The following is a 15,195-nucleotide window of genomic DNA, read 5'->3' on the forward strand; positions in this document are numbered from 1 at the left end:
TTGGGGCCCATCTCCTAAAATGGTGTAGATGAAGGCCAGAAATGGCTCCCTGCTGTAAAAGGAGGCAGAAAGCCCCCACCAGCTGCATACTCTGAGCAGACCTAGCTGCCTCTGTACAAACAGCAGGGGTAAGCCCACAAGGAAGTCTCTGCGGTAAACTAGTTTGCAATAGCTGAAAGTGGTGTGCACCCTTTGTAGCACAAGAGCAGAAGGTTACTCTGTGGCTGCTGCAAAACAACCTCTAATTCCTGTCTAGGGCTGCAAATGCAGCCTTCGCAAAATGTGCGTTAGGCTTTGAAAGCAAAGTTCACACTGGTTGCTGCTTATTGCATATTGGCTTACACACTCTATCAGCACCTGCCAGTTCTCAGCTGTCACCACTTCTTTCACACCTGGAAGCTCATGTTGCCGGTCTATGATTGGCACCAATAGTAAGTGGTGATGTTAGCATGCCCCAGACAAGTCACATTTGCTACTGCAGATGTCTTCTTAAGAGTCATCAGAATGAACATTGCAAAGAGAATGATGTTTGCACCTGAAAGGCCAAGTAGAAGAAAACTAGAGTTATGAAGTACAAATATCATTTATGGTGCTTTCCACCTGGGAAGTAAAGTCTGCTTGATATACCCTAACAGATAAGTGTGGGGGTAGTAATTATTACTTCCATGTTGTACACGAGAAAATATGTCCACAGAGGTATGAGTTATCCCCCATCTTGTCTCTTCATGTGCCACACAAAAGTCAACAACAGAAATAAGAATAGATACACATATTTGTCTAAAAATCTGCTCAGTGCTCTAAGGAGAGGGACTAATTTTTTTTAGGTCATAATGATCACTCATAAAAAAATAAATTTACCTGTTCTTCCCAGGGGTCTCTTTCTCCAACCATGCATTCTAGCCAAGAATCTTCAAGCACTCCACAGGGAGCAGTGCATCTCTTAGTCTATGAGATTGATTGGGTTTCCTCAGATTCTTAGAAAACTCATATGGCATCCTGGAGAGAGGAGCAGGCTGTCAGCGTGAATGGTGCAACGGTGATAATTTGCAGTTTGAGTGGTTTATTCCAATATAAAAAAATAGGGTGGTATTTTTTTGCAAAAATTAGCAGGGGAAAAAAAGATTCAGGTCCCTCTAGTGGTTACCTCCAGCCATTGTCTCCAAGGAAAATTATGAGCTATACTTCAGGTTACTTGACTTGCAGTTCAGTGAGGTGAAGGTCTATGCAGAACAGGCCAAATGGTACCTTGCTCCCTTCGTCACCTCCCTGAGCTGCCTGCCTTCTGGTTGCCAGTGAAGCCCCACCAAAGGCATGGCTTCCTTTGCCCTGAGGTGCGTGGGCAGTAAGCAGAAAACGGGAGGTCAACAGAGCTTGGCTGTGTGCTCTGACTGGAGCATGCAATGCAACTGCAGCTGGCACAGTTCGTCATGGCACGTGGAAGGAATTGTGACTTTCAGGGGATGTTCTGCATGACTGAAGACTTTTGGAGCCTGTCTACTAAATGATTGGGCTGACAGCCATGTCTGGCTTGGTATGGGGAAGGAACAATACTTGAGCTGTCTGTAAATTCATTCTTTTCCATATTCTTATTGTTCTCACTGACACCCAAGAGGATGAAAAACATCAAAACCAATCAATAAGCAGGAGCTAGATGTCCAAATTCTTAAAGAGTCCAAGTCAGCACTTACTCCACATTTTTCTGCGTAGAAAGTCAGTGATGAAAAGCCTCTTGTCAATGATTATATGACTGTGGCACCAGCAAACTTTAATCACAATATTAAAGGGAACTCAGTGCTAAAAATAATGTCTACCTCTTAAATTCTCTTGCCCACTGCAGCTAAGTAAGGAAAGAAATTAAACAATGACCTAATAGGTGATTTAGATGGCTTTTTTTCTTGAATCTCTGTTGGTTTTGAGAAACTTTATATGAAATACCATGTAAAAGCTTCCACAAGAGGCATGGAGGGTAACCCATACAGGATGGGCAGGGACACGTACCCCAGCATTCCTTTGAGGGGCAGAGCAACCCAAAGCAAGTATGTCAAACCCTGCCAGCTGTAGTTACTAGCAAGAACTGAGAGAAGCTAGAAGTAGCAGGGGGTAGACTGAGAGAAAGCACTCAGGAACTGGAAGGAGCAGGTGAGAGAACGCACTGACAGCAGGGGGGAGGGCAGGACAGAAAGCAGATGCTCTGAGACTGCAGCATCCTGCTACAGCTCTGGGTTATGGTAAAAGTCTGCCAGTGTTCTAGCTTCCAGACTAGTCCCATGGAAGATAGGTCTTCACTGCAGGCAGCCTAGACTCTGGTAACCTGGACCTGAGTGCGTAAGTTAGCCTTATCTACCTTTGTCCCCTATGGGTCTCCTAGGAGAGCGTGTCGAGCAAGTCTGGGAGTGGGTCTCAGTGCAGCATTCATCTGAGCTAATGATCCAGTCCATGGGAAGGGTGGAAGAGCTTACAACCAGGGCAAACTGTGGGACAGAACCAGAAGATGTTCAGCACTCTCGTGAGTCAGTTTGTGTCCTTGCTGCAAATTAAGCACATTTTTTGTAGTGAAAATAAGATCTGTACTCCCCAATACGCCACTAGGCTTCATGAGCAGATCAGAGAGGTAAGGAAACAGGTTCTGTACAGGAGGCCAAGCTCATTCTGCAACACCAACCCCAGTTCAGTTACACCCTGCCAGCACCACGCACACATATATGATTACACTGGTAGAAAAAGTGGACTCCAGTGCCATGGCTTTTTCCAGGGCTTTATGTATCCACTTATCAGCACATCTGAGAGTAACTAGAAAAAATTGTTGAGGGCGGTAATGGAATGGAGACCAGCCTGCCTGGGACTCTTCATTTCGGTTAAGAGGGCAAATAAAAGAGCTGTCGAGTGTATTATGCCACTTCCATTTCACAATGCCCTTTATTCTGGGCTTTGACTAAAAGCCGCTATATAAGACCCAGAAGTTTTACCACTGATAAATTAACTAAGTGTGTTTGTTGCTAGTTGTGAAACTAATCATCAGGAATTTCTTCTGAATTAAAAGGTAATGTGCACACACAAACACAGAAACAGACACACTTTTGAAGAAGCAGCTTGTTAAACCTAACAGTACCATGGTTTGAAATAGCAGTAATGGCAAAGATGTTAAAAAAAGGATTTATTTTTAAAATAACAGTCTGTAATTGACACCCAGAGGAAAAGTCAATGAGGAGAGATTAAAACACTCAGAACAAATAACCTGGGGAAAAGAAAAAAAAGGAAGAAAAACATATTAAAGAACAGGAGAAGGGAACCCAAGGAAAGGAGGCAAAGAAAGACAACAAAATGAAGAAAAGAAAGACATGCCAATTTAGAAGAGCATGCCTTTTAAAGGAAAACCACTGAAATCATAGGAGTAACGTCATGCAGACAGCTGTAAATTACTTTTCATTTGTGATGGAAACTACTGAAGTTGATTTTTCAGTCTTTTCTTGGTTTTGAATCACAGTAAAAAGTCATCAAAGTAAAGTAGAGATGAAAACCAGGCTAATACTTATGGCAAGCAAATACATGCATCAAATAGCAAGTACTATAGAAGCTCTTCAGAAAATTCAAACCAACTTCAACAGGATCTCCTCACTCACTAATGAGCACCACTACACTTTTCTGTACAACATCCCACCCTGTTGCCTGGCTGTCTTGTTTACCTCACCATAAAGCTTACAAACTCCTCAATTTCTAATCAAGTTTTATATTAGATGGACGGTGGTTCCTCAGGACAGGAGGGCTGCAACTGCTCATGATTCAGAGATCCAACTCGGTAGCACTAGAGAACATGTGTCCTTATCTATATTTCAAAGCATGTGAAGAGACAACAAATATTCACTCACACTCTCATCCCTCATCGGACTCAATTGCAGCTCAATTTGGAGTAGGCAGGAGAATAACCAAATCACTTTCTCCAGCCACGGGTCACCAGAGGTACAAAAATGTTCTTAAAGACAGGCCAAAGTTGAGTGAGAAATGTTATGCACCTTTGTATAGAAGGAAAGACTGACTTTAAACCAGCAATGCTCATTTGTTGCATCACTACAGTCCATATCTAGACGTAGAGCCTGGGGAACTGACACTCCAGAAATGCCAAATTGACAGAAAATGCACAATGTTATTTCTCCATAGACAGTGGAGTCAATCATGCATCTTCTATTAACTGCAAAGTATCTAATTCTCACTTACATTAAGGACCATTTGTAACACTTTAATATTGTGAAAGAGTAATAAGATGGGTATAAATTGCACTAAAGCTTTCTCTAATAGCTTCTGTATTGTTATACTGAGGCAGAAAACCTTGAATATCGCTGAGGCTGTGGTTTAACAACCTCTCCCTGGTCCTTGCAGAAGTCTTTAACACCCCTAAGGCTTGTCCCAGACTGTGAGATGGAGTTGCTATCCTTCGCACCTAGTGAGAGTTTCAGGTGAGTACTGTCATTTTCACTGCCCAGTATTAGACAGCTCTGGCCAAGAATTGAAACTTTTGATGGTAACACAGCTAGTCTGGCCTGAATTGTGAAGGGAAAAGCCTGCCTAACATTCAGGGCTGGTAGGACTGCATGGAGAAAATCTTCCAACTGGGGAGGTGTTATACCAGCTGGAAGATATGGGAGACTGTGCATGCACAGCCTGAACATGGTGCTCACAGGTTAGTTTGGTGATGTTCTCAATCACAGAAAAGGAAAATAGCAAAAGTTCATTATATTAGCCAAGTTATTTCCAAGCCACAGTTAGCCCATTTGTTCCAGGGTCAGTTGGAACAATATCCAGCTCCCAAGGCATTCTGGATCCTCCTGTACTGCTTGCTTCTGACCTCTAAAGCACAGTAGCCACCTCCTGTGACCACAGATCATAAAGTTGCCTTGCAGATAAAAATTATGGAACCATGCATTTCCTTCCTGAGAGGAACAGCTGTGCGATCACAAATAAATTTGTTTAAAGATTCTGGTCAAATGAGTCAGTTTAATATCATCAGTGTACTGCATTCCTGAATAACACAGACATGGTTTTTTGCTTGGTGAGATGGGAGGATACTTTCCTCAGTTCTGGGGCTTTGTGGTTGAAGTACTGGGATTCTTTCAGATTAGATATAGCAATATACTCTATCATGGATTCACAACTGCCTTTTGTTCCAGTGGGAAAAATGAAACAGAAGGGCCTCTGTGTTACCCTACTTAGGTTCTTTGATATCTTCAGATATTTTCTGAGGCTTGGCATCCAATGTTCAAATTCTTTCTAATGAAGAGCCTAAAATTACAAGCTTTGATAATAATAAATATGACAAATTTTGTGGTAATGGAGACAGGTTGCACGTGTAACCATATTTTTGAGCAGTTTAAATCATCTCCCAAATGTATCTGTAATAATTTGGTTCCATGTATTTTGAAAATGTAAAAGAGTTAAGACAAAAGATAGAACATGTTTATGGAAATGTGCAAGGTTTTTCCCTAGCTCAGATACCCATTGTCAAAGAAACTCAAGAAAACAGTATAAAATTCTCCAAGTGTCCTTTGCTTTTGGAAAAATAGAATGGAATTCCCACATAAAAGGTTGTGTGGTGAGAATAATCGTCCTTCCTGCTTCTGGCCCTGCCAGAAGCACTACAAGAACCATATCTCTACTGACACTAATGTAATTCTGCTTTCACTCTTGAGGGTATTTATACATACACAGTAAACACAGAACAAGCCAATTCAGTGAAGCTTGAAAGTGGTTGATTTGAGTTCTAGCTAATAAGTCAGAGATCATGTGAACGGCAGTGCCCAGAGAGTCTAGCACTAATTTGAATAATATTTCAAAACTTTATTTTGCTAGATGTCATTCAGGAGACTTGTACAGAAAGCATTACTAAGATAAATCTTGAAGATAACATTATTCTTGTTGCTTCTGATGTATGCAGGAGTTGATAACAAGCTGATTGCCTCCTTCTGACGGATGATTATACACAACAGATGTTTTAATTTGATTATATCTGTGAGATAAGCATAATGCTGTGTTAAGTCCAAACACTTTTTATGAGTCTTTCAAAACATTTTCCAATGAACGTAACCTTCTGTAAATGTCCTTGCTTGAGGCTGTGTGTGTTCTCTTAATGGTGCAAATTATTAGTAACAAGTTGAAACCAGTGATTATGCAAAAGAAGAAAACTGCATTTAATGCTAACTGTAATTCTGTGCTCCATGATAACCTAAATTAAAAGAGAAAGGTGATGCAAGCAGTGATACAAGGCACAGTAGTTTAACATCACTCCAAAGAGGACTATGTGTTCTTCAGCAGATGATGCACAAGACAGGCAGAGCTTTTATCAATTACACTGAAAGGCCAATACTCCCTGCCAGGCACCCTCAATTTGAAAATTAGCAGCCAAATATCAGCTTTGTGAACAGAGTGCTGCAGGGAACAGAAGTTTGGGGTTGCACATAATACAGGGTTACAAAATTTTATTTTGAACTGAATTGCCAGAATTTCCCTGAAAATAAACCTCTTCCTTCACTGCAGTGAAATCAGTGTTGTATGTTGCTCCCCATGTTTTGCTTTTGTATGTAAGATGGAGTAAACAAAAACATTTCAAAATTAATTGGCTGCTTCAAAAACCTGATCTGTATCATAACAAAAAGATCAAAATGGGATGTGTCAACTTTTCAAAGCTGATTTCCTAGTTTACTTTTAAAAGTAGTTATGACAAAAGTTAGTCAGAGTCATCGATGTTTTTATTTTGGTCAAACTATGTATTCTAGTTATGTCATTGGTAGTTTTGTCAAGGCAATATCAGCATACTATGCACCCAATTGCCTTGTTTCATTCCAAACAAAAATCAAGGCAGTGATAAACGATTACCAGTCGGTAAAGCATATTGTAGCTTAGATGATGCATACAATTCAGAGAACATTTTCTTTAGGGTTCATGTCATCTAACATCCAACACCTAAAAAGTAGATGTCTCTGTTGTCAGCTCATGTGTCTAGAGGATTTTAAAATATCTAGACTCCTCTCTCATCCACAAATGAGACTGCTTCTTTAGATGGCAGGAAAGGTGCTACGTTTGTCTCAGTCATCTCCTGGAACTTCGCTCCAAGGCTAACTTTTAGACAGCTAAAGTAAGGTGAGATATCTTCACCCTAAGCCACGTATGTCAGCTTTAGATAGGCATAAACATTATGCTATGTTAGTGCAGCTGTATAGGCCTTACTTAATTCTAAGTCAGTGGATCTGGGAAGCAGCTTGTTGTGGGATTCTTTCTTAAACAAAGCAACACTGGGAGCTAATAAACTAATCAAAATAGTGGCTGGACGGGGCACAACAGCAGATCTTGGCTGTGGCTACAATGATTTTGGGTTAAAAGTGTATGTCGTGTAGAGTGAAATGACAGTTTTTAGTAACAATGCAAGTTTTGTGGAAGCTTGAAATTGTTCTTCATATGAGAATAACGCTCTAGCACATGTGGGATTTCGATAGAAATATGATACTGTGAGCTGAGAAATGGTTGGAATACTAAAGAGAAATCCTTCACACTCAGTAGTTTTTATGGACTGTTTTAAAAAGCTGTACCTAAAACTACAGCAAGAAGCATTTAGCTTGTCTTCACTAAGAGGCCCTGAGATACAGGAGGTACTAGCTTGTTTGTGTTCTGGGTGTCTCTTTCTAAGGCTCAGAAAGAAAACACAATATTCAGTGCTTCGATATTTTGCCCGAGTAGTGAATTGAAATCAGCTGACCCTTTCTCACTCTGTCAGGCTGAAGTTAATTATTTACAGCTTTAACCTGTGGCTCTTCAGAGCCGGCTCTTTCTTACCTCAGTCAGGCTGAGGTTAAATATTCACAGTTTCAATCTAGAAGTAATAAACTGCCATCTGTTTAAAAACTGAGAACTATGAACAATAAAATGGAAAGAAATGTTATATATATATTTTGGTTGCCCAGGAAATCCTGATTAAGCTGCATTTTGGCCCTAACAGGGAAGCTTATAGCACTCAAAAAGGCAGGACGTGAGCCTTTGTTAATAAGCTTGTCAGGGACAAATCTGTGAACAAATTGGCATTTACTTCAGCCTCCTCCTTGACTGTTGGTAACAAAGTTACTCCTACACTGAGGATTTCCAGGTAAGATAGATTCCTTCTATCCAGAATCTTTCTAGTGGTGCCTACCACTGTCATGGGCTCTCTGAACATCCAAAGTGCAGCTGTAGTACAATCCTCAGTGCATGATATGAAATAAAAACAGTGCTTATATGGAAACATCGGGCTTTAGAAATATCAGGCCTCTGAAATACACTTGTAGTGGACTCCTCACTTAACTGGGTATCAGGTGCTGTCTCACCTCACGTGAGAGAGAGAGAGGTGCTGTGATGCCAGGCTGCAGTCAGGGATGTTGGAGGGGGACACCTGAGCACAGCCCTCCCCAAGGCCTCCACCTCCTGCAAGTCTCTCTCCTGCTGCCAGACCCTTCATGAGAGAGACTAGCCAGAAGGTGCCCATGTGGGAGAAGAGCCATGGCACTCGTGTGAGGAAGAGAGATGCAACTGAGGCAGAGGGCAGCTTGCCAAGTCATGCCTGGATTGTGACAGGTTTGAATAGTTAACTCTTATATTATGTACTTAGTATAAACATTAAACTCGTCTTTAATAGTTTTTGGTGACTAACTCCCAATATGAAAAGAAGCTTAAAAGCCAACAGGAGAGTTTAGTGTACACAGCCAACTTCCTAAGCAAACAGCAACTCTTTGGCAACTGCAACTTGACAGCTACAAGGAGAGAGAAATGCATACAGCATACAGTATATGCTGATGGGGGTTGAGAAATGCTTTTGTTTAAGTGGATTACTGAAAACACAGCCAGCTTCTAGCACAGAGTTGGTCCACAGAAACTGATAAGAACACTCCAGTCTATGCTCAAAAGGGAGTCCAACATTTTTCTTAGCTCTGAAAGGCAGTGACTGTGTTTGAGTGAATCCGGGCTGTATTTAAAGGGGGTGGGGAAGAAGAAAATGCTCTTGGAGAGGGTTATGAGAATTTGCACCATAAACAGGGACTGCACTGTGAAATTACGCATTTAGGGAGTTTTTAAAACAAAATTTACATTAAATCACAATGAGATTTTTTTATGTCTGTTATAGGCCAATTAAATGCATTATGCAAATATTTCCACATTCATACAGAGATGATCTGGGACATTCAGAGCATGATCACATATATTCCTCCTGAAGGCTTAGCCTTTTTCTGAAATACCCAGGTCTGTACCTTTTAACTAGTGTTGTAACTGAAACAAAAGTGAATCACCAAAATCTGAACGGACACCCTCAAATTATCCCCACATGTATCAGTTTATCTTTTAATCAATTCCCAGCCATTTAACTCGGGGAGGAAGGATGACTCTGTGAACCAAAAATGAGTCTCAAGACAACTGCTGGCTATGCAGTTGCTGGATTCATGTTGGCAGAAAGCTCAGGCCTTATTCTGGTTGAGAGTCTTAACAGTTCTTGTAGTCTCTGCCTGGGTCGTGCAAAGCTGGCATAACCAGTGTGGTCCTGCTCCCGGAATCCTACGTGCAATTTCTCCCCCCTGGAGAAGGCAAAAAATCTGGTACAAGCTAAACCTACTTCGGAAAGAGATGGAGAAGAACTTCATCTGTGTCACATTTGCAGCCCTTGGGACCAAGTGGAGCACGTCTACCCATTTGGGAGCAAAATGGGAAAAAAAAAAAAAAAAAAAAGAGGCACATGGCAAGTTGTCCCTGTCAGCTCCAAGTCTGCAAGCTGAGTGCCCGGCTAGTCTGTGTGAACATTTCTCGCTATTACCCTGACTCCAGCCTCTCTGCCCCCTGCTTTAGTTCCTCTGGGGGTTGCGTCCCTCATTCCCACGCCGGTTCTGCAGAGGGGGGAAACAAGCTGCAGCAGCATCGGTACGGTGAGGGTACGGATCCCAGGAGGAGCTCTGGGAAGCCCCCACGCCCTGAGTGGCAGGACTGGGCCTTTGTCAACCCCGTGGGGAGAAGGAACCGTTCGAGCTGCCGGTTTCCCGTCGACCTCGAGGTCCCAGGCCAAGGCGCGAGGGCGGATGGCGGTGCCCGGTGCCCGCCTCGGGGGGGGGGGGGGGCAGGCACGGGGAGCCGGGCGGCACGTCGGGGCTGGCCCCGGCGCGTTTGTGGTGGGAGAGCCAGACCTGAGAGGGGCTGGCCTCTGGCAGATGATTGACGCCAAACTGGGTGAGGTTTCATGGCAAAAAAAAAAAAAAAAAAAAAAAAAAAAAAAGGAAAGAAAGAAAAAGGGCGAGCGCAGGGGAGGGGGTGACTGTGGGAAGGGGGAGAAGGAACTACTGTAAGAGTAAGAAAGTCCTGCCCAGCTGTTGGCGAAGTTTAAGATTTCCTGTTTCCCCTGCAGCGCCGAAGTGAAGTTTCAGTGAGTCACCCGCAGCCCCGAGCCGCGGAGCCGCGCAGCCCGCTCCCAGCCCCGCCAGCCCCGCCGCCGCGGCCTCGGCCTCCCCGCCGCCCCCGCGCCCCGCCCGCGCCCCGCCGGCCGTGCCCACCCGGCCCCGCGATGAGCCCCCGGCTGCCGAGGAGCCTGCGGCGGCTGCTGCTGCGCGTCTCCCTCTGGGTCCTCATGGGCAGCTCGGTCCCCGCTCTGCTTCGGGGTAAGTGTGCGCCGGCCCGGCGCTGCCGCTTGACAGTTGCGGGGGCCGCGGGCAGGAGCGGGGCCGGGGGCCGGCGTCCGCCGCAGGAGGGGGACACGCGGTTGCTAAGAAAGTTTGGAGGCTGGAAACGTTTCGGGAGGGGTCGGCGTGTTTGTTTATAGCCCCGCTGGAAAGTAAGCGGGGAAGAAAGGACTGGGAATCTGGGGGTTTCTTGGCAAAACCGGCGGTCCGGCCCTGGAGGGAGGCGGGGGGAGAGGGGGCTTTGGCAGGAAATGCAGCGGGGTCTGGTCCGGCCGGAGGAGCCCGCAGAGGGCACCTGGGGGCTGACCGCCGGCCCCGCCGTAGTGGCTGCCCGGCCCTGCAGCTGCTGCGGCAGCTCCCGCACCTGGTGCCGGGCCGCACCGTGTGCCCGGGGGGCGGCAGGGCCCGGGGCGAAGCAGCGGCCGCGGCCCGCGCCTCCCGTCCCCCCGGTGCGGGCTGTCGGCTGCAGCATCTAGCCCCCGGCACAGCTTCTGCCATGCCCCGGGGACTAGGACCTGTTCTCTCTGCACGTCCCCAGGGAGAGGGGCTGGAAGGTGCCTGGGCAGCGACGCGGCCCGAGCCGGTGCCCGCCGGCGCTCAGAGCTGCTGGCCTGTGCGCACCGCAGAGCTCTCTGCAGCGTGGGTCAGCAGCTGCTTACCAAAGAGTTGTTTTATGTTCCACTGCCTACAGTGGAATTCGGCCGTGATTGTGAGTGGTTGGACTGAGAGTAACAGTCGTTCCTGTAGTGCTTAGTGCTGGTGTTCCTTGCTTCGCTTTTAATGACGCTTTACATCCCTTATTCTGTTTCTACCAAGGCATCCTTCGATAGGTTTTTGAGGTTGTGGCTTAGCAGAATTCTTCATAGGATAATTTGGAATGTAGTAAGAGTTCAAAGTGCTGCTGCAAAACCAAGGTCCCTGCCCTGAGGAGCTTTCAGTCTCCATCCTATCACTGCTAACCTGCATATGTGAACTAACATCTGTAACTGCAAAGTTAGGCCCTAAACCACATTGCTGCACAACTGCTGAACCTAACAAGAGAACATTGGATTGCAGCAAAACTACATATGAGACAGTTTTGAAGAATTAAGCAGGTTTCTGAGATGTCTTGTGATACATATCACACACCTCGTTTTAGTCTTCAGGTGAGATGTACCGACACCTGAGCTTCTAAAAACTTTGTGCCCTCTGATTGTCCCTTGTGGTCCATTCATGGTCAATCATAATCTCAAAATTGTTGCTAAAACATAAGAACATAAACTAGATAGCTCTTGCATAGCTACTGCCAATAGCTACGTACAGCATGAATAACTTCATGCTTCATTAATAATCCTGTCAAAGTCAACAGGTTTTACATACCTGCAAAGTTACTCATGGAAGCTTAGGGCAGATTAATAAAAAAAGTTTAAGAATAAGACACTATGGTGTCCCAGGGCCTAAAATGGTTTTATATTAAATTTGAGGTGTGCAGCTTCTTGTTGATTTTGATATATATTTTTATTATTTCTGATTAATATAAATCATACTCAACTAGTGTTGTCTTTTATTTTGACCCCAGCCCCATTTTTTTGCAGATTCCCATCACAAAAAGCTTTAAATTAAAAAGCTCCACTTTTGTTAATCTTGTGCTATTTATTATTATGCTGCTTTTTTTGCTTTTTTGCTTTTTTTTTTTTTCCCCACTCAGCCCATCTAGAGAGTCTCAAACTACAGGTAGATTTTTAAAATGGGCATAGTCTAAGAGTTTGCTCTTCTTTCTTATCACAGGTCCAGTGAGGAAAAATATATACAGATTGGTTACGATTCAGCATTTTTTATACTGATCTTCATGTACACCCTACAATAACCACAACTGAGTAGACCTGTTGTCAGACAATTTATTCTGTAGCTCCAACAGTTGTTTTAATATTCACCATAGGATTTTGTTGTGCATATAATGGGAACAGTTTGTCAGAAAACAACAGTTCTGTGGGGGGCAGAAAGTGTGAGGTTTGTATGTTGGTTTTTATTTGGCATCCAAATGAAAACTAGAGCTGCCAAATGTTTTGGGGAAGACAAAACAGAAAAAAAGAGCTATTTACACTGTAATAATCAATAGCTCAGCAGTTCAGTGAGGATGAGGCAGGAGAAATACCAGTCTCAAGAGGGCTCAATTCTCAGGTATGCCTACTAACCAGCTGGTGAAGAGGTTAATAAAGCCCCAGCTAGGATTTCATTTTAACATTCTTCACAGCAAAATAGTCAACAGGAATGGCACATTCCCATAAACATGCTGGACAAAACCACAAATTGGTGAGCTGGTCTAATAGGAACTATCTACTTTGCAAAAGATGCTCTTATGTCTTGTACTACACACAAGTAATTGAATTTTTCTTCCTTAGAATAAAGGGACAAGGTGAGATTTTGTTGTTGCTGTTGTTTAGAATAATTGTGAATGCTATATGGAACATTTATTCAATAGATTGCAGTGCAAACCAGCAGTTGCCCACATAAGAAATTGACACAGCTGTGTTCAAGTGAATATGAACCTGTAATTTATCTTTGGGGTATGAAAACCAAAAACTTATTCCTTGGAATAATCTGTGTAATAATTGTTCATTTCTGAACACTAGGAACTTAATTTCTCCATTCAGCCAAACTGTACTTGCATTATTGTACCCTTATTTTTTAAGAGTTATAGCACAGTCTGTTAATTTTATAGTCATGAAATCAAATTTAGCACTTCACATATTTGCAAGGGGGAAGTATGAGAACAAACATCTTTGTAACATGGTGGAACATGTTTGTAACACAAGCAAATCTAAAATGCATTCTTGCCCCCCATTAAAACTGGCAGATTTCCAGTTATTTCAGGAGGGAAATAGCAATAGAACAGAGATAGCATTGCATTTTCCTCTGTTCATGGGGTATCCTTGAATTCTAAGACTTTTATACTTTGGACTTTGAAAATCACTTTTATTTAATTGCCATTTTGAGCTCCTTGGCATTAACATACTTCTGTAATATTCAGGTGGTGAATTCCATACAGGAATGGTTTCTATTAAAAAATGATGAGCCAGATCTTAAGCTGCTGCAAATGAATACAGTTCCATTAGCATCAGTAGAGTTACATACAGTTATAGCAAAGAAGTTTCCTGAAACTATTTCAAAAGTAATTTCAAAAAAAGGGCAATGAAATAATTCTGTTTTTTCATATTGATAATACTTTTTCACTTATATTTTATAAACACTTACTATTATATAACCTACATTTAGCTAAACAGCATTGCTTCAAAATGAAATAATCCTTTCTGGGATGAATTGTTAGAGTTTCAAAGATGTAGTGTGCTATAATGGTGAGCTGATAAAAGTTGTCATTGTGACAAGGTTAATTCTGAACTTAGGAGCAAAGACACTGTCAGGCTCTTATCAGAAGGAAAATTCTTCATGGTTTGTTTTTTGGAGGGTTTTTTATGTGGTTGGTTTGGGTTTTTAATAGGACTAGGCTTTTAGAAAGAAGTTGTTGTTTTGGGGGAGGAAAAAGAGCATAGTATCACTGTAGCACCAGTTGTTGAAGTTTCCCATGCCGATATTTCCTCTGTAGGATATTTTTAAGATGATATTTTTGCATTTGTGACATAGGAACTTTTTTTTTTAATAATGTATGTTTGTGCTATACACACTTTGCTAGCATTCACTTTCTATCACTGTCACTCCTCTGACCTCAGAAGAACTATGCCTCACTTACAGTACAGCCAGAATGAGCAAAACTAACCACTTGGGCCCAGTTTGTTACTTTCTTGGGTTTTGTGTAACAGCTAGGTATGAAATAGTATCACTAGCACAATGACAGCTTTTGATCTGAAAGTGATCCATGCAGTCTCCATGCTGGCTGGCACAGCTACAGTTGAGTGGTGGTGGCACAGTGAAAATCAGGGCTTCCAGCCACCTTTGTGGCCCCATGGTCATGATCCCCATGGGATCGGCAGGAGGGAGGTGAGTTGTTACAGTCCTGGTGTGCCCATGGTCCCCACAGCCCCTCTGGCACTAGGCGAAGCAGAAGAACAGAGGGGATGTCCTGAGGTGGATGGGAAACTAACGGTGCAGTTCTTTGCTACAATGGGAGTCCTTTGATTCAGGGGGAATCACTAGGTAAGCACATCCCAGGGATATGATCCAGTTTGTATTGCCAGAGCATTGCAAACTCAGTAAATGGACTAAGATACCAACCAGTCTGTGCAGATGTTAGAAAGTGCAAGGGATTTCCAGCATGGAGTCGTGGAGAGCTAGTCCTCTTACAAAAAAAGACAGTTGGCCGAGTTCTAGTCTAAGAGATTTAGTGCTGAGATTTTGGTTTATTTAATAGGTCTTTAGCCTTAAATTTTGTTGGGGTTAGAGAGTTTTTTGGGTTGTGGGGTTTTTTCCTATAGGATAATGGGAACTGCTTATTAAACTCTTATAATCCAGAATAAAATAAAAGGTCACGACAAAATATTTGTGCTTTTTTATGAACTCTAATTCTGGAAGGTTAAAATAGACCAAAATA

General features: G+C 43.1%; 1 protein-coding gene across 2 annotated transcripts in view; it reads left to right on the top strand.

Annotated features, from left to right (window-relative positions):
* TGFBR2 (transforming growth factor beta receptor 2) overlaps positions 1-15,195 on the top strand; it is a 130,260-nt gene that overhangs the window by 58,847 nt on the left and 56,218 nt on the right. Inside the window, exon 1 of one of the 2 annotated variants that reach the window (XM_056335380.1) lies at positions 10,309-10,649. The exons of the other annotated variant lie outside the window; for it this stretch is intronic. Within the exon in view, the coding sequence (XP_056191355.1) occupies positions 10,556-10,649 (94 nt within the window). The 5' untranslated portion in view covers positions 10,309-10,555. Of the gene's footprint in view, positions 1-10,308; positions 10,650-15,195 lie in introns of those variants that run through there. 2 annotated transcript variants of the gene reach the window in all.

Source organism: Falco biarmicus, chromosome 4, assembly GCF_023638135.1.
Source record: "Falco biarmicus isolate bFalBia1 chromosome 4, bFalBia1.pri, whole genome shotgun sequence".
NCBI classification, from domain to species: Eukaryota; Metazoa; Chordata; class Aves; order Falconiformes; family Falconidae; genus Falco; species Falco biarmicus.